The sequence below is a fragment of the Argopecten irradians genome, chromosome 9, assembly GCF_041381155.1.
Source record: "Argopecten irradians isolate NY chromosome 9, Ai_NY, whole genome shotgun sequence".
Taxonomy (NCBI): Eukaryota; Metazoa; Mollusca; class Bivalvia; order Pectinida; family Pectinidae; genus Argopecten; species Argopecten irradians.
In genome coordinates this window covers 26,531,631-26,557,986 of record NC_091142.1, presented here as the reverse complement: position 1 = coordinate 26,557,986, position 26,356 = coordinate 26,531,631, and the positions used below count along the sequence as shown (strand labels likewise).

The 26,356-nt window shown below is 31.4% G+C and overlaps 1 protein-coding gene across 2 annotated transcripts in view; it reads right to left on the bottom strand.

The window, feature by feature from the left end:
• LOC138331901 (CAP-Gly domain-containing linker protein 1-like) overlaps nucleotides 1–26,356 on the bottom strand; it is a 102,213-nt gene that overhangs the window by 44,232 nt on the left and 31,625 nt on the right. Inside the window, exons 1-11 of one of the 2 annotated variants that reach the window (XM_069279759.1) lie at nucleotides 22,218–22,290; nucleotides 14,431–14,490; nucleotides 11,492–11,590; nucleotides 10,981–11,126; nucleotides 10,368–10,428; nucleotides 9,793–9,897; nucleotides 8,788–8,940; nucleotides 6,948–7,064; nucleotides 1,125–1,182; nucleotides 817–900; nucleotides 91–158 (exon numbers count right to left, since the gene is read on the bottom strand). In XM_069279759.1, coding sequence (XP_069135860.1) covers nucleotides 91–158; nucleotides 817–900; nucleotides 1,125–1,182; nucleotides 6,948–7,064; nucleotides 8,788–8,940; nucleotides 9,793–9,897; nucleotides 10,368–10,428; nucleotides 10,981–11,126; nucleotides 11,492–11,590; nucleotides 14,431–14,490; nucleotides 22,218–22,274 — 1,008 coding nt within the window. In that variant the 5' untranslated portion in view covers nucleotides 22,275–22,290. Of the gene's footprint in view, nucleotides 1–90; nucleotides 159–816; nucleotides 901–1,120; nucleotides 1,183–6,947; nucleotides 7,065–8,787; nucleotides 8,941–9,792; nucleotides 9,898–10,367; nucleotides 10,429–10,980; nucleotides 11,127–11,491; nucleotides 11,591–14,430; nucleotides 14,491–22,217; nucleotides 22,291–26,356 lie in introns of those variants that run through there. The other variant, XM_069279760.1, reaches the window with a different exon arrangement.

The following is a 26,356-nucleotide window of genomic DNA, read 5'->3' as shown; positions in this document are numbered from 1 at the left end:
ATATATATGTGGTGGTATGCTTGACCATAGCCCTACTTAGTATGACCCTAGCCATATATAGATACACAGGAGGATATCAAAAGTACTTACCAACTGATTCTTCTCGTCCGTCAGCTGTTGCTCTTTGTCCTTACTTGAGTCAAGTTTTCGTTGTAAATCTGCAAAAAGTATTTTGCACATAAAACTCAAGAATCGCTTAATAATGACAATCATACAAGTGTTCAGACTAAGACATGTGTCAAATTTTAAGGGGATAAAAAATCACGACAAGCTTTATGTTCATTACAGTTCAAGATCAAAATATAGGTTGTAGTGACCTATATATGGTATTCACAGTGACCTATAATATTCCTAATCCATACACAACACACCATCTTGCCATACATATGGTACCTTTGACCTATATAAAGGACAACCAATGAAGTAAAACACAGTCTGAACCAGGTTTTTCTTCAATGCACTTTGAAGGGCAAATACAGGTCACTGTGACCTATTTCAGAAATTCAAGTTTTTGGATTAAAACTTTTCACTTCAAGATTTTGAATGATGTACTTGACATTTGGATTTTTTGATTTTGTACTCAAGATTCAAATTGACAAACTTTGTATAAACAAAGTTAGATTTTTTTGTTCTCTATCTACCTGAAATTATAGTTTCTATTACAAATTTTTAAGACATAAGATTGAATTTTTTAACGTACATTATCTGAGATTAGATTGTTTTAAATTACATACCTGAGATTTTTGAAAATTACATACCTGATACTTTTTTTTTAAAATGAAGTAAATGTACCTGAGATTTTTTTTAATTACATACCTGAGATTTGAGATTTGAGTTTTTGTATCTCTGTGTTAAGACTGTTGGATGCATCTCCACTGTTTGCAAGTTGTGCTGATAAATCTGTAACAGAAACGATAATTAAGTAACACAATTAACTAGTATAATACTTCACAGAATAAAAAAATCTCAAATTTGACCGAAAATCAATAATGTCAAATTAATAAAACAATTCAATTTAAATACAGAACAATTGATGTTTGCTGAATACAATTCCACAGCCATATGATATATGACATCCAATTTATGGAACAAACATAACAATTAGTGAACCATTCATTACTTACTGTCAATAGTTTCCTGCAACTTTTGTCTGCGTATTGCGCTGGTTTTAACTTCTTCATTCTGCAGACAAAAAAAATATTAATTACAGTAAGAATGAACATCATAAAAGATTAATAACATGCAAACAATATATTGTCTTTCCTCCTATTATTGTTTTGTTACCAAACATTTTGATTTTAGTAGATACATTGTACAAAAGATATAGTAACATGCAACAAATCTAACATTGCCTCTTTATTGGTTTTTTCAGCTATAATAAGATTTATTCTTAAAACAAATCAAATTCAGATTCAGATCGTGACTCCATTTACTTATTCATATTCTTCTCATATAAGTGTTGAAGTTCTTGTTTGTTCTTTAATGTTGTTAAAAAATATTTTAATAATGTCAGGATTCCAACTCCATTTGATAACTAATTCATATTCTTTATTGAAATTAATAGTAGTTTTTCAGTTAAATATTCAAAAATATTTTAATAATGTCAGGTTTCTACTTTCTGTTAATTCCACTACCCTCTATCCATGCAGCCTTCATTCACACAAAATTCATGTACAATTGCACATGGAGAATTTTATGTGAATTTATAATTAATAAACATTGTTTACATCCTGATAAGTTTAAATATATTTTTATATGCTAGAACATTAAAACCTATTTAACTTTAAAGTTCAATATAAATAAACATTGAATTCCATATATTTAATTAAATATTTAATTCACACAAGTTACCTGCGATCAAATAAAGTTAATTGTCCACAAATGCGAAATTTAATTACATGCAAAACTCTCTTGATTTACAGTTGTTTGGTAATTCACCATATATAAAGATTGAACCAAGTCATATCAATAGACAGTAAATGATACAAACCAGCTAAAACAACTGAGCTCATTTCATACACTTTATGAAGTTAATGGCATATTTCTACAGAATTCATGACATTTTTGTATCTTGTTTCTTGATAATATATTATTTTTTTTAACAAAAAGTACTTTTATTTTGTCTATTTAAATCTGATTTCTATACATTACCTTACATTGTATTTGTTTGTTTGTTTTTTACCATAAAATCCACCCAAAACTGAATAAAAGGGATCAATTGAAAGCTCAGGTTACAAGCTAACTCAATACATTAATGATGAATGTCTGAATTTAAAAGTTTTATCTGAACACACATCTTCATATCGTTATTGGTCTCTGGACATGTTGGCCAAATTAAAACACACACAAATGTGTATAGATATGAAGAAGGGAAAAAAACTTGAACTGCAGTTAAAAATTTAGATTTTTTTCTTCTTCAAATATCAACCACAATGGTTTTGTATTCTCTGCCATACACCATAAACATTGATTTATATAACTTGGCCTGATCACCGACACCAATAATACATATTCCGTCATAGCTCCCTAATGCGGGTAATTATCATTTGTTACGTCATTATTTTGTGAGTGCAATTCTTCGAAAACTATGACGTTACGCTCGCAATACATGACGTCACAATGAAGACCTACCCGATAGGGCAGATAACTATGTAATATACAAATACAGAATTACAGCAGCGAGATTGTCTTAATTAAAGGCAAAAGCAGGTGACTATATACACCTAGGTATTACATACGGTAATCACATCTTTAGTGCTAAACTAATAAATTATCAAACTATCATAGTTTTTAACTTTTCTGAAATCAATAAAACAGGAAAATCTTGATACAGACAACAATTTACTTCGGGTTAATTCAATAACATATATAAATATTATCGACAAGCATTCTTTTAGTTAATTCAACCTGCATGGATGTAGAATTTGAATATTCCATATAAGAATTTAAGAATCTTTAAAAAATAAAGGCTTTGTAATTTTCAGTTTTGCAATTCAATTTAAAAAAAAATGCTTTCATGAGTAGATAACATGTTTTAGTGCAAGGCTATTTACTGTTTGTATTGAATATCAAATTTCAAATACATAAATGTTTTCATAAATAAATACTGAAAAATCCCCTTGTACCAAGTGTGCATAGTAATTGTTCAAACTCTGTTAGAATTACCAAAAAATAAATACTTAGTTTTTAATGATATTTTCTTTAATAAATGAATCATACTCAGTTTTCGATGATTTTTCCCCAAATATATGAATCATCAAAGTACTGAAAGTACTGTTACTCTTTCACACTGAAGTTCAAAGTGTGCTGAAGATTTATGGGTCAAGAAATAGGAATACACATTAACTAACTTTTAATGAAACATATGCATTCTTTGCTCACAACATTTTAAGAACTTTTCAACTGATTGATATAAATGAAGAAAAAATTATTGAAAAATTGAGAAAATTTGAACAAACACTATTTTTTTGCTTTTTAAAGTTAGTCATTTAATTATTGTGTCCAGAGATCATTAACTAAACAAAGAGGTTTTCAAATTTAAAATTAAAATGGAAACATCTGAATTTGACAAGAGCAAAGGTCAACTAAAAACAGTACATAGTCTGCTCTAGAATAGCATTACATGCATGGTATTTCAGGATAAGTGTACTAAATCCTGAAATTGTATAGATATAATTACAAATAATACAGTAATAAATAAATGTAAATCAAAAGATATAATTTAACGATCAACCGCCAAGTAGGCAATGTACAATGACAGCAACAGCAGCTGAAAATGGATTATTTGAAAAACATGGCAGTGAATACCAGATAATGTAACTGGAATACAATGCATTCTTCTTCTGTTACTTTGTTGACCTTTTGCTAGAAATTCTTTTCAATTACTTTAATTTACTTTTTCTTGTTCACACTATCACCTCTACTGTCATTTAAACTTATACACTTCCATCGCTACCGTCATATGAATTTTTCAAATAGCCCTAAACATTACTATATCCACCACCCCACTAATGTAACAAATACAATATTTGAACAATCAAACCTATAAATACTCTATTTTATTCCTATAACTAAATCTACCTCTAAGCTCTAAAATCAACTAAAAAATCCAAGGTTGGGGAATAATTGTCCCTTTGATAAGTTATGATCCTAGAACAGCATATTCTTTGTCATTATTTATGCAAGCCATACATATTGTCATTGCTTGACTAATTGGCAGAAGAAAGCAAGATTACAACACAACCAAACTTCTTTCTTGAGATTTCTTCAAATTCAGAAGTAAATAACTCAAAATTTGTCTGTTAACTTTTGATTCAGTATGTGTGATGAATACATGGATACATTATCATTTGGAAATCTTATTCATCTTTAAAATCTATCAGTCTTCTGAAGAAAAAAAAGTTTGGCTGTAAGAAAATACATAAATTAACTTAATATTAAAATAAAATCAGCATCCACCAAAAATTAAATGTAAGGGGAAGTTACTCCAAGCCAGAAGGGGATCTGTTTGAGTGCTGTGCCGTGCAGGGAAAGTGTAGTGTTCTTTCCCTTACCTTCCCTTTGTGCTGACAAAGTATTAGTATATACACACTTAGGGGCTAACATGATCCCAGTCAAGTAAAGCCTCCAGTCGACACAGACCATATCGCTATGGAGACAGGAAAAAAACACCAAGATATAATTATGATCATCCTCTTTCAGAAGCATTGATATGATCAGTCGACATTGAATTTTGAACAGTAAAAAATACTTATTATGAATTTATTAATCTTTCTTGTGGATTTATTAAAATGTTGACATTTCATTATACCATGCTGGTCATTTCATTGTCATTTTACCATATTATCTGTCATAGAATTTTTTTAACACAAAGTGCTTCTTTTTTTAAACTGATTTTTTTTGTGTGCGTGTTATATTTTTTTCATTTTTTTTTTTAAATATTTCACAAAAATGTAAATATCGAACTCAATTTTGCATTTAATGAGACCATTTATGGTATAATTTGAAGGAAAACATTTCACTTTAAGAAGAAGCTTTGATTTGACAGAGATCATAACAAACATGTACAATAGGTTGTGTAAGGAATGATGGCAAAATAAAAAGGTGATCCCATCAAACCAATACAATTACATATAAATCAGCTCAAAACCGCCATCATCATATGTCATTGGAATGTTTTTTGTTTAAAAGTTGTTACCAAAATGACAAGTTTTGACAATTTGAAATGTATCAATAATAAAATAGTTTGACACATTTAAAATTTCATAATGATTTCTAGCTGATTTAATATTCATTTATCACATCAACAAGACCAGAAAAATATCCTAACAAAATACTCTTTTTTCCCCTCAAGATTCTTATATCAATGATAGTGTTATTGACCAATGTTTTTTACATAATTAAGGAACATGGAATAACAATCATTTCATCAAGCAATACATCAGAACACTAATACACAATCTGGACCAATGAATTTAAAATAAGAAAACAATCAACACTGAACAGATTTGGATGTCTGATAAAAGGTTATAAAACTTTGGTTTGAAGAAATAAAATTATTCTATAAACAACTATAATTTTGTATTTACTTATATAATAATAAGTTTACCTATCAATATGTTAATGGGATCACAATAAACTTTAAACATGCATTTGAGTTAAAATCATTGCTTGAAACAAAAAATTGAACACTACAAAGCAACATCGCATATGAATTTACAATCATTTTCCTACGAATCCTGAAAATCCTAAAGCTAAAATCAACACAAAGTTCAGCAAAACTAAACTAGAAAATTATAAGTTAAAATCTACATTTAATAATTATTCAATAAACAATACCTAGACATAATCTGCACATTACAAAAGCAAAGCAAATTTATCCTTTTTGATGAGCTTGGGAAAAATCAAACATCAAGGAAATGAGAGGAAGAAATGCAGAGCAGCAGAGGAAGGGCAGACAACTCCAAAGGGAGATGATTCACTGTGATCTTTTTACAAACACCCTGACAAACATGTTATCACAATTGTGTCTAAGAGAACACCCTAGGACAAGTGATTTAGCTAGGTCTCCAGCATAGATACCTGTGAGAAATACTTATATTTCATCTGAAAATATTTAAACACCTGTCAGAAAGTTTACATCAACAATAAATGATACTAAATCAGTTGTTTTAATTTGCTTCTAGTTAAGACTAATATGCAATATTTTATTTGAAAAGTAGGTCTAGAAAGTTATCTATTAATGCAATTGAACCAAATAAGACTTGTCCATCATGCAAAACAGGTCATAATTTGTAAAGAAATATCAATCACCCTATTATATATTGTACCCTATAAATCTTATCCCTTACCATGAATATCATTCAAGAATAGAAAAACAAAATTATAAGCAGGATGTGCAATGCAGAACTTTATAACAAAACAAGACACAAACACCAAGCCTGACCTTGATACTGTCAAAACTTGACCTTTGAGTCAAACTCAGTCAACCAATCAAATAAAACATCAATAATACAAATAAATAATGACATACTTTTATTAGCCAATATATGTAAGCAATCAACCAAACATTTTTTTTTTCAATTTTGGATCAATTATTCAAAGGAGCTAATAATATTCAATGAAAGTCTTTATTTTGTAAAAAAAAAAAAAACAAACAAAAAACAGAATAAAAAAAACAACCAAAAGTAACAATCTCGCATAATGTTTATACATGCAAATCAGGGAAATTAAATATTCTTGAATAGATCCACGTTCCCTTTACTCAATATTTTTAATCACTGCTACTGTATATCTCTGTTTCTATTATACAACTGTAATATCAAGCATAAACAATAAATTACAACAGTTAAAGCTAATGTATAACAGCACTGAATCGACCTGTAATCATATATATAACACACAAAATTCTGTATGTAGCTGTAAACAAAAGATAGCCAAAAACTCACCAGTTCACTAAGCTTGTTCTGCAGTTCTTTAACTTCTCGGTTTCGTAACGATAGTGTGTCTTCAAGCTCGTTGACTTTTGTTGATTTTTCTTCTAATTCAATGCTAACTTGACTGGTCTGTAAGAAATACTCCAAACTTAAATCATTTATTCTTTTCTATTTCCAAATAAAAATATTCTTTCATTACCCTACGCAGGACATTTTATTCTACATATAACTTGAACTGTCGCCAGTGACGGCTATTACCCCCTGCGGCACAAATTTAGCTATACAGTAATAACTCCATTAATAGGAGACATTACAGAACCCTTAATAGCTTACTCAACTCCCCTTTACGTCAGGGTTCTGTGTATCAAATGTTATCAGAATCTGTCTAGTAGTTTAGGAGGAGTTGATCCACCATGTTGTGTCTACAGACAGACCAACGGACAACCCAATTCCAGTATACCACCTCCCCCCAAATTTGTTGTGGTATAATTATTGTAAAAACTTTAAATCATAGGTTTGTGTTATTTCCAAATCACAACATGTTTCTTGTACCTCACACTTTTTAAAACTTTTGCAACAGTAATAAATTGCAAAAAGCAACGTAAGAATAATGGTTTAACTAATTATTGACACATAAGTCTTCTTCATATACATTGTACTGCACTGATTGATCTGTAATTTTCAAAAGGGTCCTATTTTGATTTATTACCAAAACAACAGATATTGTAACATTAATTTCACTTTTCCTAACAAAATTCTATTGATTCTTTTGAAATTCTAGGCATACAGGATACTATATGCTTACAGATTTTACACACTGAGTTCAGTGTTCCCAATCATGCAGAAACGTGCGTGAATCACGTACAAATTGTGTCATGCACACATAAATTTGACAACCTGTACGTGCATGCACACTTAAATAATTTCCATTATTTGGTGAACATTGTTTCTATTATCTCTGATTTTGATTGAAGAAATCATAAGTGTGTCAAAACGTGTTTTGCGATACCGGAAGTATTCCTTTCAGTAAACATTAAATGCAGCGCAACAAGCGGCAGATGTGTTAACTTCTTATCTGCATTGTCCTATGATAAAATACAAGACCATACCCATGACCATCGGTAGTCTTGGGACTTATCGTTATATCGCTCAAAGAGCATTTGTTACTGGAAGCAATTTACGATGCAGATTTTAATTGCACGAAAAAAACTAGAGACAAGAGTTGTGTCTGTCCAGCACTATCATAGAGTATGAAAATGATCTTCAAATCCACATGGTTCTCTGAGCAAGACAATTGTTTGTGATACCAATCATTACAGAAATCAGCTATAAGACAGCGATACATTTTACATGCCTTTTAGGATTGGCACATTCATGGATCGGGAGGGTGAAAAATCTGAAGAGATCTATACAAAATATTTTGAAAGTTGCTTTTCAAAATGAATTTGTAAATTGACTGCAATGTAAGATGAATTTTATGCATATTGAGAACATGATTTTTGAGTGAAGAAATTGACACAACACAACAAACATGTACCGTACGTCTGTTTATATTTTAATTTTGATTGAATAATCTGCAGACAAATTAAAGAAGCAAAAATGTTGTTTAAAATCAATCAAACAAACAGATATATATCTAAAACTATTTTCAATTGTGGTTTTTTTCCCTTTGGTCAAATTTACGTTACACTTTGTCTTTATTTTCTACCTAAGAATACACATGGGGATCATACGCAAATATAGTGTACCCCTTAAGTATGGCACTGTACCCCCATTTTGCGAGCTATGGGGGTACAAAAACCCCCATTCGAAAAAAATGACCGGGAATACTGAAAGAAGATACAATATTTACCTTCGCCCCTTCTTCTAATCGAGATGACTCGAAGCCTTTAACCTTGTTCTCAGCTTGTGATAATTTGTGAGTGAGTTCCTCAATCTGGTCCAGGAAGACAATGTTCTGATCCTCAGTTTCTGTCAGCCTTTCTGCTTTATCCTTCAGCAAGGCCTGGAAAGAAAAAAGGATGAAATACATACTGCAAACTAAATAGTCTGCAGCATCTTAATGGGAGGTTACCATATGATACCCAATAACGTTTTTGAGGGACTAAAATCTCCAGTAGTGTTAGAATGTTACTCTTTGTAATCTTCCCGCTGGAAATGACATTAGCGTGGAATAGGATCTTTTGACGTTATTTCATCACCAATAGGAACAATAGACCCCCCACAAATGTTATCAGGTATCACGTGAATGAGTCACCCCCCACAAATGTTATGAGGTATTACGGAATGAGTCACCCCCCACAAATGTTATCAGGTATCACGTGAATGAGTCACCCCCCACAAATGTTATCAGTACAGGTATCACATGAATGAATGAGTCACACAAATGTATCAGTATCCACCCCCCACAAATGTTATCAGGTATCACGTAAATGAATGAGTCACCCCCCAACAAATGTTATTATCAGGTATCACCCCCACAATGTATCAGTATAGTGAACGAGTCACATTTTTTTGTAATATCATGTCATATGACATTTTGCAAAGATTAAATTTCACAACTTTAAGTCGCATCAATTTTACAGCACATGTGATTGTCACTATTTTAGGGTAGTTATTGTTTTTAATATTTTACCACTAAAATATGCAAAACTTGATGAGGAAATGAGAGGTGAGGTATTAGACATAAGCTAGGTATATGTTTGTTTCATTACTGTAAAAACAAAGAAATGCTTGTAGTTAAAATGCCTTTTCATTAGTTTAGCTTCTGACTACTGATCAGAAACAGAAGAGATCTGTTTTTGAAAACAAAGACATTGGCATCTAGTCATTTTCAGAGTACTATTTGAATAGGAACCTTCAAACCAAAGAGTTCTTGTTCAAACTTGTCTGCCCTTTCCTTCTCTCGCCGAAGAGACTTCTCTAGATCCTTAAGTTTGGCTTCCTCTTCTTCTGTCCTGGACTGTAGATATAGCATGTCATGATAAAATTATTTTGTTTGTTTTATAGAATATTTCAATTTATCATTTCCGATTATTGTATACAATTTCACAGTCTTTTTCAATTTATATTTATCTATTTCCTTCCAATATCTTCTACATAATTTCCCCCCACCTCCCTGTTTTGAAAATTATTTCTTCTTGTAGAGAGCAATTATTCAATATTTAATCTTTAAACATTATTGATAATGACTTAAATGGCTAATACGTCGGTTTCAAGACACCAAAACAATGTGGTTAAAGTGCAGAAAGTGGGACTAATTAATGGTGAATCATACTCTATCCAGATTATTTTGGGGTCTCAAAATCCCCCGTATTGACAATTAACTTTTCTAATGAGAAAGGAAAATGTTCCCCCCCCCCCTTTCTTTGGTGAATAAGAATTTTAATTAAGGCATGTTTTGTTTTAATATTCATTTATATGGCTGCATACCTCAAGGTCATCTTTGGTAATGGCTTCCTCTTCTATCTGGAATTGAAGGTCCTCTACTTTCCTACAGTACAAAAGATATAAATGTAGTAATAATTGATTAAAAAAAAAACAGTTTAAATATAATATTACAACTCACCAAAATGTTTCTATGAAAATTAATGACCCTCGGCAATACATAAATAGTATGAATATTTCGAAGATCAAACAACCAAATTAAAAATTGTCTTTATTCATCAATTTCTTAACAGTTAAATTCACAATTTCAAACTGTATTCTTCAAAACTAATCATGTTAGTAAAAAGCTTTTTAGAACCACAGATGGTGCCTCGTTTTTTAAGTTTAGGTTTTGAATGCTAAAGAGCAATATTCACTGGCGATTTATATTTCTGGAGAGGACCTATATAGGCTTTGCCTGTTGTCTAATCCATTTATCAATACAATAATTTAATATTTTTCTCTGTAATTCCTGTATAACTTGTACTGTTTAATAAAATATTTTGAAATGAAAAATATTCACTGGCTTTCCCATTAAATTGAAGCATAATAATTTTACCTATAATTATATTAAAATGTAAACTTTGTTATGAGATAGGAGTTTTCATTTTCTGTATACCTTTTCTCATCCTCCAGCTTACAGAGAAGGTCTGCTTTTTCTTTCTCTAATTGCTGTATATTTGCTTTCAGTTTAATAACAGCATCATCAGTGTCTTCTCTTAGTCGCTCATTCTGGACACGCATGGATGTAAGTTCACCCTCAGCCTGATAATAATACAAAATTCCATAAAAGACTACACCATATGAATTTTGATACAACATACCAAAACTGTTCCAATGAGAACAACATCTTAAAGGCCCACCTCGTTTCCAAACCGGACTTGAATTTATACTTTTTAACTGTAAAACAAAATTGATTTGTTTGAAGGCTCTCAAAAGTTATAAGGTACCATTAATACTACATTTATGATCACTTCCTGAGCAATTTTAAACAGATAAATCAAACATTAATTTCCATAACGTGAGCCTCTTATGTAACTTGGCATCATCCAAAATACAGCCCAACACAATTGACTAACACTACGCCACACGCCAAATATCCAGGACCCATTACAAGGGAGATAACTCACCTCGTCCACATGCGCTGCAGCACGAGCGACCTCTGCCCTCTCTAAATCCCGCTCCCTAAGTAATTGTTCTATATGTTCTTCCTTTTCCTTTAATGCTTTCTGTAAGTTAAGTCATGTAAAATGTATAAAGCATCCAGGTTAGGTCGTCCTTATAATGTCTCAGAGTGTCGGCCACTGTGTGACAGCGGTGAAAGGAAAGGATGAAAATATTATCTGGTAAACCACAGTTCAGCTTTCACAAGATACATATATTTATAATATATCTGAAAATAAATATATCATTTAAGCTTTAAAAGATGTTTTAAAGAAAATTATAGCTAATAATTATGATAGATGAAAATGGAAAATGCCATATGATGATTATTTTACTTAAAGATGCTCCACCGCTGACAAATGGTATTTTTTCACTATTTAAAACAGATGCAGACAATTTAGTATTTTTCTTCAGTGACAAAAGTTACTCAATTTACACCATTACCGCCATTGAAAAGTTTGAGCTTCTAATTTTTCTCCATGTCGAAAATATAAAAAATAATTAATTGCATCCCGAAAAAATTCCGTGGTACTATATCCTATATGGAATGATGTACTGATTGTTCATGCACCTAAGGCAAAATAAATTATCTTAAAAATTTTTTTTGTGCTAATTAGACATATATATACACGATTAAACACCAAATATTGTTCAATTGATGAATATCATTTATGCTCTGTCGGCGGTGGAGCATCTTTAACATTACCAAGTTGGATGGAAATAAATCATTAATTCTAGATCTCCATTCAAGACATTAGTCATTACACTGTACTAAAATAATACTATAGTTACAAGTAGTACAGTCATTCATTATCAGCACACAGCTCGTACAACTTACAATAATGTAAATTGGTTTTCAGTAATATGTAATTAATTACAAATACATGTACCATCATGCACTTTAAAACTACAAAATTACCATAGGAATACCACAACCATTCCAAAACTTCCTTATTTCTAATTCTAATGTATATACGCTAATGACTGAAGTTGTAACCATTCTGAATTCTTGTGTAAATATTACCAGGGTAACAACTCTGAAATATTGCAATATTCCACATAGTGGATCACACAAACAAAGCTCTCAGTTATTATCACTTATTGTACATGTTGTGACCCTATAAATAACGGTAATAGTGTAGGGCCAGTCATTCAATGTCAAAATAAAGGCCGTGTTCATACATAGTGAAGTCTGTGAGGTTAAGAAAATCAAACAAGTCATTAAAAGCTTAAAGATGCTCCACAGCCAACAGAGCGTAAACAATACTCATCATTTGAAAAATAATTGGTATTTAATCATGTTTATATATGTTTAATTAACCCAGACAATAATATAAAATAATTTATTTTGCTTTTGATGCTTGCGCAATCAATACTTTATTCCATATAGATCATAGTACCACAAATATTTTTCGGGACACACTTAATTATTTCTAATATTTTTATCTTGAAAATAAGAAGTTCTAACTTTTCAATCATGGTTATGGTAAGTAACTTTTGTAACTGAAGAAAAATACAAATACATCTGCTCCTATTTTTCGTCAGCGGTGGAGCATCTTTAAGAAACCCAGGCTAATTTTAACTGATAGTTCTAATTCTAAAGATAACTCAACTACATGTACTTAGTTATCATGCATCAGGTGAAAAAGCATTAGTGATGTTACGATGATCAATTTGTAACTGATGATCAGTTTCCATTTTGTATTGTATAATCCTTCCAATTCTAGACAATCAATAGCAAAATTTCATAATCAATGAATTGGGATACTATCAGCTAATTTTCCTTTGGAGGTAACTCATTTTTTTATGATCTCTATTTGAAATAATGTTCCCAAATATTAATTTTTCTCGGCTAATAAGCCTATTAAATTGAGATACATTTAATGTAACTCAGAATAATGTACATATAATTTTGCAGAGAAAAACTTTCACAACTTTTCCTTGGTCACAATAGTCATGAAAGTAAATCTCATTGAAGAGAAAATTGATATACTGCAACACGAGATATATACTTTTTTTTTTTTAACTTCTGATAATGTCAATGAATTATATGTCACAGATATGCATTCTTCATAGTAGATTAAAATTTAGAGAAATTAAGAAAACAATCTTAAGTCTAAGAAACTTTTCGTAACTTCTCCGTCACTTCTGTAATGCTTTCCTATGGGAGATTTTAAGTTGAATTTCCTTGAATTTAGAAATGTTTGTGAAGTGGGCCAAATTAATAAAATTATCATGTATGTATATATTTAATACCAATAGGAAAAATGTTAATGACTGCAGCATCTAAAAGTTGATAGTATTTGTTCAGATCATACTGCGATAAAATTGACCTTTAAAATCTTCTCTTACCAATTAAACACTTGGATTCAAATACCGGTATACATATCTATCTAAAGCCTTTTCATCGGAGAAATTCAAGACTAAGACTGAAAATGGAAGCCTTATATTCAAGCCTTAAATTCATAAAGAATTTTCATCACCAACATGCACGATAAATTCCTTTTGATAATAAAATTTAGTCATTTCCCAATTTTCAACCTTTATAAAACTACAGGTTTTCCATGGTACATTTTTTTCAAAAGGAGACATGCATCGGGTATTTCAAACGATCGTTATCATTTAATATAGTAACTACTGTAACTGAATTAGTCCTGCATGTACACAATATTCCTGTATAATACAGCATTAAACACAAAACCAAAGTAAAATGGACACACACAACATGCAGCTTATACAATACATCCGAGTCAAAGCTTCATTATCTCAAAATCTGATACCCTGAAGTCACAACAAAACTCAAATAAAGAATGCACCAACATTACACATGAGCCCACTGACTTTGAGATAACTTGTGTTGCTGTGTAAAATAAAAGGACACCGATCTGACCTTTGACCTACTTACCTGCAGAGCTGCGGTGGTAGCAGAGAGGTTAAGTGTGCTGGGTCTCTGGCTGGTTTTGGCCTGTGTTAATACCAGAAACTTCCCATCAGACACCAAACATTAGTAGCAGTGGAATTAATATAAGTGGCAGAGGGCAGGTCAAAGTAATTACCTCCCCTTGAGAATAAATAGTAGGTGGCAAAGGGTATGTCTATTCAAAATACAGTTATCTACCTTTAACGATTATCTCCCCTTGAAGAAGTAGAGTAAAAATGGCTTGTAAAAATAGTATCTCCTTTTTATAATTAACTCCCTTTTAATAAGGCAGATTGTAGTAAGAGAGTATTTTATTGCCCTAAGGTAATTTAGAGTAACTAAATATCGAAATAAAAATGGCAAAGGGCATGCCAAATTATTTTCTTCCTTTAAAGATATGTAAAATAGGTATCGCCCCTTCACTAAATAGTTTAAGCATTTTTAATCAAAAAAAATTCTTTGATAATTTTCTTCTTCAATATTTTTTTTTTTTTTTGGTAAAAAGAGTTTATGCTCCCATTTATTTCTTGTCTATACTTGGATTCTGTATTTGTGTTTCTGAAATTTACCTTTCTAAAATACTATTTGATTTTTTTTATTTTCTTATTGAAGATGATGATTTTTCACTTACAGTGGGCTGAAAATACTGTAGCTACATGAATTTACATAAACTTGGGAAAAGGGTTTTTTTTTCAATTGAGTGGTGGTTTTAAGTTAAATTCATGCATATATGATGAGTTATAAACAGTTGTGAGTATACAACCTAATTTGAAAGTGTCCCTAAGCAGTGCAAAAGTCACAAACTATCAGCTATTAAGAAGCATTATATAACATACAATAGCTAAACATTTTAAAATTTCTTTAAATATAACTGCATATATTTGCATGCTTCACTTTTTTATTCTAAAAAAAAATCAAAGAGATTAATCACAAAACATACTTGTATTTTGTTAACATGGGATATTTTTTTATAATTTTCTTTCTTTTCTTCTTTAAAATTCCTTTACATCTTAACAGGATAACACATTATTTTTACAACCATTTTCTGTAAATATCTTAACCCTATTGATTTTCAGTACTATTTTTCAGTACCCTAATCAATGCAATTTCTTGAACTAGCTACCTGATTTACCGACAATATCTAAAGCTTTAACTTTGACATTTTACTGCAGCCTCTACCACCTACAGTTTTATTACAAAAATCTGTAAAACTCGAAATAAAACATCAGTTTGTTATAATACACAGCAATAGTCCACACCTGTATAGAAAGAGCATCAGATCGATACACGTTTTTGTGTAATAATTTGGCAAGTTACCATGGAAACTTGGAATATACAAAAACTACAGAAACAAAATAGACAGAAAGATGAAAAAGAACATCACTGTATATCCTGACTTCATTGTTTTCAATGGAATCTTGTGTTTAAATATAAAGTTTTTGATTTTCTTTTAATCTGATTAGACTGCCAAATCATAAAACAATTTGAAATCAAAGATATAATTCAAAAGACTTATACGACTGATTAGAAATTGAGTTTTGTGGACAAAATTCCCTCATTCCAAATATAATTCAAAAAGTACAAACTAAAATGAAAGTAACAGGAACATGAGAATGAGATAACACTACAAACTTCACAAATCATTTTTTCTTTTAAGTGGCATAAAATTATTGCATTGTTATAATATATATATATATATATAAGTATAATTGAATTATATATTTTGTACTCTTGAGTAAATCAAGTTTTGAATTGTCCCTATAAGTTTGTCAACAACGCTTACTTAGATAAATAAATGTAATTTGTATATTTCTATGTTACATATAAACAAAATCAAATGTCAATATGCATGCAAACTGAAAGTTAAGTCCTTGATATCTTTGTTTAAATTGTCCAGCATTATGAATAAATACATACTCAAAGTAATTGCATTAAAAGGAGTTTGCAGAGAGAAAAAAAGCTTTTTAGTAGAATTGTTCAATGAATGATCTATGAATTGTTCAACTCATGAATCATTTTCCGATGTTTGCATGTCACAATAGTCAGCTAGACCAATGATCTATATGGGTACGTTTGTTAATTTTTTATTTCATCCACTAAGAATACTTTAACTGCAATAAAATGTATATAATTGAACAATTCCACTTTGTATAACTGATTATATAGACAAGGAGTATAAGAGGGTGAGGATTATAAAGTCAGTGAAGCGTAGAGAAAGCATCAGGCCAAAACACATACACCATGCCAACAACATGTTGTGTGGATACCAAACAAAAATAATGACTTTCTACTATATAACTATGAATATTAATCTTGATAGATTTGTTGGAAATCATACAAAATTGTCTCCTTTCAAGGTATATGCACAATTATTAATCCAGCTTGATAAACAGAATCGAAGTTAAATACGTAATTGTATGAAAACCATTATATTGATCCGTCTTACACATCCATAAGATATTCATTTATATGGACATAAATGTGAAATAGATGCATGTTTCTTAGCTCATGCATGAAAATTAACTCTGCATGTGCTATTATAGATAACTCTTTCAAGAATCTTCAAGTTCATCGTTGAAAGCTCTGGGTACATACATATCTTTCCCAGTAACACACAAAGCCCTGTAATACAAGAGCAGACTGTTTAACACCATCAGTGATGAAGCAGTGCCTGGTATTACAGCAGGGAGAGAGGCCTCTGCATGATTCATGTTCTGAATGTCAAAGACGCAGATAGAATCTGATGATTTCATTGATTTATCTAACAAAGTATCAGCTCATCAATGTCATCACAGATTTAGTGCTAGCAGATAATCCAGTTTTAATGTTGAATGTAATACCATTAAGACTTCCAACACAAGGTTTGGTACTTAAATGTATAACAGGATGGTACAGGGTTATCTCCCCCTGAACATACAAATAAGATGATAACAGCGAATTGAGGACTGTGGGAGGCTTTTAACTTAATTGGAGCCTTGATCAAACGATTTCTCATGTCATGCTTAGACATGAAAATTATACAGATAAAAAATATGAATTCTCATAGTTAACATCATTGCATACATAATAAACTAAAAGCTTCAAAAGTAACATTGAAAGTATATCTATGGAGGTTGTATTTGATTTTTTTTTTTTTTTTTTTTTTTGGGGGGGGGGGGGGAATATTTGGGAGGATTTGTTGTGGAGAGGGGAGAGGGTGGCTGGAGAGAAAGGTATACATAGTTTATGTTAAGACTAATGTAGTATATATATAATAGTGTTAGAACATACCATACATATATAATCATAATCATATTTTATATGACCTTATTCTGCACTCTGAACAGCAATTTTCTTATAGAGCTCATTAGAAATGACTTATACTTTTTTATCCTATATAGTTCCTTTTGTTTTGTACAATTACGTAGTGTAAAGCCAATACCACAATGGCCTTAGTCTTATACCTACAAAGATTAATATAATGCCAGCACACATTCCTTACACATACTTCACATTTTTACAGTCTCCCCTATGTAAATGTACACTAGGTTCTGAAATGTGAGCCTTTCACCGTATGTTCCATTACAATAGAAATATGTATCACAGATAAGACATCTAATGATAACATCTTGTACCTACTGTTTTATTGTCATTCAATGTTTTCCACTATAAGGTTCTATAATTACTAATAAATGTTTGAGTTTGAAAATTGACATATACACATATACTACAGCTAAATTTATAGCTTTGATGCTTGATATTTTCTTAATTTTTTTTTGGTGGGGATATATGATGATATTGTGATATTGTTATTTTAAAGTATAATTTATTTATTACCGTATTCGACCCAATATGCGTCCATGTCCCTATAAGCGCCCCTCCCCCTTTTTGAGGCCTCAATTGCAATTGCCCAGACATAAATAAGGACCAAAACTACATAAAACGGTATAAATTTGCAATAATTTTGACTTATTAGCACCTTTTCATTTTTATCAATTTTTTAAGCGCCCTGGGCGCTTATTTGGTCGAATACGGTATGTGTGGTTTGAATAAAAGTCTGTTCAATATTATTTGAGAAACAGCGAATTTGAGAAACAGTGAAGTGATATTTGTAATTACTTTTCCTGATGATTAAGCTGAAATCTAATTGCTCCAGGGGATAATTATATTTTGATAACTGGTACAGAATAATCAGGAGAACAACTGTGTAACACATACAATCTAAAGAACAAAAAACTTCAGTTCAAACTAAATGTTCTGTTAATTTCATATCAATATTCTGTATTTGCATATTACAGAGTTATCTACCCTTGCAGGTAGGTATCGATTGTTATGTCACGTGTTTGCGAGCGTAACGTCATAGATTTCGGAGAAAACGACGTAAATTGTGCTCACGAAATAATGACGTAACAATCGTTACCTACCCGCAATTAAGGGAGCTAACTCTGTTATATGCAAAGAAAGAATACCACTCAGTATTGGTCCTTTAACTTCTTTCAGGTGTTATATAAAAAAAATATATATAAGATATAGCTGAAAAAAGTTTATGTGGATAACTACCTTAATGCTGTGACTGGTCAAAGGTCAACCACATATACACTTAATCCATTATTATTATATATAGGTACTACCCTTGTATATACAGTGAACCAGTTGTTTAAATGCATAATTTTATTGAATCCGTGCACAAAGTCACTATTATCACATCATTTTTATTTTGAAAGCTGAAGGGAATGTCAAAACTATTTTAAAAAGTTTCATAATCTAGATAGAAACTTTTCACTCTGTATGATATTAACTCAATGTATATCATACAGATAGAAACTTTTCACTCTGTATGATATTAACTCAATGTATATCATACAGATAGAAACTTTTCACTCTGTATGATATTAACTCAATGTATATCATACAGATAATAAAAACTTTCACTCTGTATAATATTAACTCAATGTATATCATACAGATAGAAACTTTTCACTCTGTATAATATTAACTCAATGTATATCATACAGATAAAAACTTTTCACTCTGTATAATATTAACTCAATATAACTGTGAGGCTGAGGAACCTGTTTGTAAATTGAGTATCCTCAGACAATACTTTAAGTACCACTAAACATTTAGTGATCTGTAACGAAAAGAGATAAATCTTGATTTGTGTGGAGATATCAAGAAACTTTGTATACACCAGATACGACATTGGTCAAACCAATACTATCCACATGGGGAATTTCTTTCAACTGGTTCACAAATAAATTCAAATGAAGTTTTCTCAGTGACTGCTAGTGTAAAGTTTTTATTTACAGGCCAGTAGCTAGACGATTATACACAAAATATCAGTTCAATAGCAAGTGGTGTTTAAGCCAGCAAAAATAAACTGGATTATAGTTAAAGTCTATCCCCCCTGGAGCAAACCTTGTTACAGGCACAGGCCTTGTCAGCTTAACTAGAATACTTATATCAAACTTTATTTTGCATAGCACTCTAAAACTGTTTTATATCCAAAATCACTTGCTACAGGTTTTATGGAAAGAAGAGTTCAATGTCATTTCATGAAGCGTATATGTATATTTATCAAGAATACTTATGTGGCTTACATGTAGAAACTTTCTTTTAAATGTGTGCTAACAAATCATAACATTTGTAAAATAACATTCACACCCCCATATAGTAGTTTAAATGTTGTTTACAGTACCTTAAAGATCAGATTTCAGACAGGTTTATTTGGAAATCCTGGCCTGAACTAACTGGCTGATTTTAGAACACAATTGGAAGAAACAAAGAGTAACTAACAATAGAATAGAACCTAAAAAAATTACACGAATGAAACTTTTATCAAGAATTTCAACAACATGGTAGAAACATTGAAGCATGTACATGTACTGTAATGTACAATGTTTTTGACTGGAGACTTTAACGCTTTAGCACATACAGAACAAATCAAAATCTGCAAAAAATCAAGGACATGTGAATGCAGAAAATAATGGAGACTGGTATATATATACACACACAAGTATATTTACAGAGAATGAAAAGCAGAAATTTCTGTGTGTAATCTTTTTATATTGGATAGGAAATCTATACATCAAAGTATACTGGAGACACTGCGTATTTACCACAGAGAATGGAAAGCAGAAATTTAGGTGTCGTTATTTTTTATTATGGACAGGGATATGTCCTACAAAGATAAACAAGATTTATACTGTGTATTCAATAGCAGCCCTGGTCTAGATCTGTATGCTAGCAGCTGAACTGGCAACATACATTCCACCATAAAAAGCAGAACAAATAGCTTATAGCTGCCATTTATATGTCTGTCCTAGACCGACAAAGGCGAAATATAGTAGGACCTGCCAAGGGCACCTGGCAATACAGGATTGATAAGTAACCAATCAAAGGACGACATGCAGAAGTAAGGATACTGTTGTGGTCTGTACCATACAAAACATCGTGGAAGAATGGTATTTATCATACTTTTTACAAACTTGAGATGGGGCCAAGGTTTTGGAGAAGAGGTTCTTAACTCGAGATTTAGTTTCAGGCTACTGAAATTGGTGTTGACTTTTAACAATATAAAGATTTGATATAAGAACAAAGTGTATGACAAAATTAATGCTAAGTCTCTTAATTTACTATTACTTCAGCTGCTAATCATTTCAAGGTGTGAGGGGGCAAGGAGAATGGGATAATACATCTTATTTATATCTGACAATGATCAAAGGACATACCAAATTTCATAATTTTTTCTTCCAAGTTTTGAAAATGAAAAAAAAAAATACTTTGGCATAGAGTAATGAACTCTGCACAAGTGAATGAGAATATTATCCTGGTGAACAGATATAGAGTTGGTAGTTTGTGATCACAATGAACATATATAATGTTTGGATTTATAATAGTGTACAGTATAATATACAGCTGATGGTAGGGGAATCGTGTATTGATGTCTGGCAGTTTATGTCAGGCCCATTTATTACGTAGACAGACAGTGACTCAAGGGCCAACACAAGTTTCCTACTACTACAGATACCAACATTCAGAGTCTGAACTTTTTTATTTCAATAATCTAGCCACATTTTGACATGATGCCTTGTCTGGGACTCAATTTAAGGAGAGTCAGTCTGTGTGTTCATGTAAACCATTGTCTATGTGGAAACCTATTACATTTGCACAGCTGTGTCGGTCTCGTAGCTTGTGTCGGTCTCGTAGCTTGGCAGAGTTCACAAATATTCTCATAAATTGTATCGCTAGTATGCAGTAAGATAGGCTCCTATACTGTGAACTTGGTGCAGCACCAAATTGATGTCTGATAGCACTATTACTGAACAAGAAAGACTAGTACAAAATGTCCCCAAAAACTTTTGGGCTACTATAGCAGTACAATATGTTGGTGTGTGGTGGTCAATTCAAACTGATCGAAAATCATAAAAGTTATTTTATTTTATTAGAGACTAACAAAATTTTTGAATAAAACTAAAATTGTAATAGTCTTTGCACTATTGATACCTTCCCACAAGGGAAATAACTCAAATTTTCAAAGCCGAAATAACGGCACTAGATCAATGAAGGAAAAGGGCCAGGAGGTATCCCTATAGAAATCTTAACTTGGATCAGATAGAGTGAGATTACGTATGTTTATATGCTGAATATTGTATGAAATACAGAACATCACAACAGTATCCTTATCAGGCTTATTCTTAATAAAAAGAAGCAGGCGGACCAAGACAGCAACCAGACGAGAATAACAAATAAAGTATAAACTGTTCCGTAGGAAACCACAAAAGACACATTACCGGAGAACTCGGTGATGGTGACTTTTTTTGGATACGGCGTAGAGGCAACTGATTCATAAAACAGAAAACATTCATCAACAAAATATAATAAGCTGATATGCATATTGGTTTGAATGAGTACACATTGCATGGCAAGTTTACAACTACAACAACTTACAATACCAGAATATAATATAAATGTAACAGATTTAAGTGTATATGCTTAGATCATACAAACAGTGAAATTTAATAGTTTCATCACTAAATCTTATTGATTATTGGTCATTTATTAACACATATTTATATACAAATTCTACAGTCTATAGGTCTTTTTCCTCTAAGGACAAGCATAAAATTGTTCATCACCTAAAGTATATTACAGCCTATATATAGCTATTGATTACCAATCTTAGGGGAAAAGCGAAATGTAGTGCAGATTATTTATCAGAAGTCTGACTTTATATTCAAGATTTGAAAATGAGTATTGAAAGATGTGTATAAGTAATGGATGGTGGGTTGCAGGTTTGTCTTCTCATATATATTCATGTCAGGTCATACACTACAATAACAGAATGATCACATTTACATTATAATAGATTGGAAAGTAGTTATAAATGCAGAGTTATGCTATATAGATTTGGAAAATATGACGAGCGATATGTGTATAGCAATGTTTTTATATGGCATAAACTTCAGTAATATACAGACTTAAACAAAGGTAAATGGTTTTACATATGATATATGTAATGCATCTTGAGTAAAGATTATGAATATTATATATTGCTAATTCCTCTATAATACCAGTACTTCATGCATTCTTGATCTGCAGTATATGTCTGGGACAAGTAAGAAACTTTTTTCCTTCACATTTCTTGAGGATAAGCATGATTTTTGCATTAAGTTCCAGCTATGTTCCAAAAGAAATAATTTCTGCATATGCATAAAAAAACCAACTTGAAGTTTTTGTTGTTTTATTTTTAATCTTTGTGGAAGTTTAGTAAATTATTAATTCTAGTTTTATTTAATCACTGGTGTAATTACCGTAGCAACTACCTGACCTTGGTTGGAGATCATTGATACAAATAAGAATGATTCTTATTGATAATAGAGTCTAAAAGACTACAATAAAGAAACAAGCCAGCAGTTGATCTAGGCACTTAAGATTAATGAATCCTGAAACATAGTGCACTAGGAATTTGAACTTAGGAATCAATGGATTATCAATTATACAACCAGAGGAGAAACTAATTCGGAGGTTTCGAGATCCCAAAATGAGGTGTGTAAATTACAATTTACCGTCAATTAGTCCCACCATCCGGTGATTATGACGTCACAAGACTCACATCAAATGATGACATCATAATCACCGGATAGTGGGACTAATCGACTGCAAATTGCAATTTACCCATGTCATTTTGGGATCTTGAAACCCCCATATTGGAAGTATCTCCTTTGTAAATTGAGTTCAGAGAGAGGTTTTATATACTTCTGTTTTCCCCCTCAAAGGCTCATAGCTATAATTAGATACAACTGTAGTATATACATATATCTTGAAGTAAATTGAGTATACTTGGAGAAGAAATATGTGCTTCTTTGAATACTGCATAATGAGGTGGCTTATTGCCCGCTTTAGATGATACCGGTATATCATACACAGTACATATAAGACAATATACACAGAACACACACAAGGCTTTGGAATAAACACAATTTCGAAACCAAATTTTCAGAACAGTGTACAATACAATAGGACAACACAAATGCCATGCAGCTTACTAATGCAAAAGATAGGAAAATAGGCCAGAAGTAGTGAGGAAAGTCATCTGCACACTCCACACAACGTCATTTCGCAAATCAAAATTTCATAAAATACGTGTCAGGAAGGTTACAATTGATTCCAATTAATGAATTCTTAATAATTATAGGGTTACAACATGTATATGTAGAAGTAGAAGTTCGGATCGGCAAGTTGAAGGCATGAAACAAACCACTGATTATAGCAGTGAGGATGGAACACTATATATGTAGTGTTAAAATATGAAACCATGGTCAATTTAGTACATGATATATATACCAGTGATGAAATGTGATGATGGCTATCAAGTTCAGTGTAAAAAGGAATAATTTCCTTCCAGACTTGTTCTATCTAAATTCATATAATTTGATTTTGTTTCTACTTTGGACAAATTTGCAATACTTTAATCAATAGCTAATTGATGAAAATAGAGGTGAATAACATTCATGAACAGAAAATTAGTCAACTACTATTACTGGTACTCGAATTGCATTACAGGTAGATCAAGAAAAATAATCAAATATTTTGTAAGCAGCAAAATTTGTTTCTGAGATCTTTTATTTTACCTGCGAAATATAATGAAGACATTTCATACATATTTGATTATCTTTAACTTTAAAATGTCAAACCATTTTTTTTAAATAAATCTGGTTAGTTTTCAACCAGTATAAATCCAGATGGGGAAAATATTAGTAAAGTAATTTATTGTGAACAAAAAGACATCCAGCATGAATAATTTAGCTGCAATGTAGGCAAAGGACTACCATATATATAGCTATAAACAAATAATAGTGATTGTTATATACAATGTATTATCATATATTGGTACAAATTACACACACATGTAGGTTAATCATATGGGAACAAAAATGAAATCATCAACAAAATGTTAACTTACGTAACATTGATGAATTATAAATGGGGGGTTTTTTTTTTCCACAATTACTTATGGTGTACTATTTAGATACAGATTATGAAAAAAATCCCTAATTCCAAAATAAATGCCCATAAAGTGAAAAAAAAATTCTGATTTTAATTTTTTTTGTTTAATATCTTTTCAGTAGGCCTAGCTTCTAGAGTGAAAATTCAAAGTTGAAAGGGCAGGTTTAAAAATTATTAAAAAATTCCATGAAAATAATCAAGAAACATTGTAGCAAACAAAACTATTCGTCGACCCATGAAGAAAATGGCCAAGATATTGTGTTAAAATGATACACTGGTAAATATGTTTAAATATATTAGCCGTGGTACATCAGTGTGGAAAAAAGGACCTTTTCTGTCATGAAATGATGATAAAGAATGTATACATGTAATGCTACATATGATGATAAATGACATCTAAACACCAAAACTGTGATTAAAATGTAATACATTCTGTTACATGCAAATATAACACACATCAGAGCAGCTACAGGTAAAACATATCTCTGTTGAATACAAGCGGCAAAACCTTCAACTGTTCAGATCCGAACCCCTACTTCCACATTGACAAAGGCATATATATTAGAGAATAAATATTTTGTGTTGTGTCAACAAATAACGAAACCCGGGGTCGTGTGAGGTATAAATTTACAAAATCAATATGATCTAGTTATGACAACCCAATGATGTCATTACAGATCCTAGGGTAAATTTTCGAGATGTTTTTGGAGAATTTTGATAAAGAGGCATCAGTAAAGCTGCAACCTAGATGATTTAACTAGAACGCTCTCACTCCATAGTCATATCCCCTGTACCACGACTTCTCGTGATACACATGGAGGCAGGACTGAAGCTGTAAGAGAGACTGAAACGAGCACTCTCCAGGACTACCCACTACCACTGCGGTTCTCCGTGAACAATCCGTTAGAACTATTTGTTTCTTAAGAGAGACGTGCATCATGAGGTGCCATGAGCATTGGTTTCTACCTGTGCCTACATCCTTGGCCCTTGTACGGGATCCTGATGAAAGGTCTGGTGTGTTGGTTCAATGTGTACTATGATAGTCAATGGGAGTCGAAACAAGTACCAAACGTTGACATAGAGGTCGGTAGGCAATTCAAAATAATCTGATGAAAACACAAGTACACATGATATTGCATTCAATATTAATGATTATATTGATTAATTCAATTTGAACATAATCTGTAATGGGAAAAAAAATAATATGTTTAGATGAACAAATCAGTATTTACCAGAGGTTTATATGTCCACTCTGTAAATTTAGAAGTAGGCAATCTGAAGAATAAGTATAAAAGACATTCAATACTTTTAAGTTACCTTAAGCATATGACCTGTGTGAATTTGATCGTTTAGGAATCTTATGGGTATATTAGCAAAACGAGTTCTCACACAGAGTTCACTGACTAACTACCTGAATTTAAAA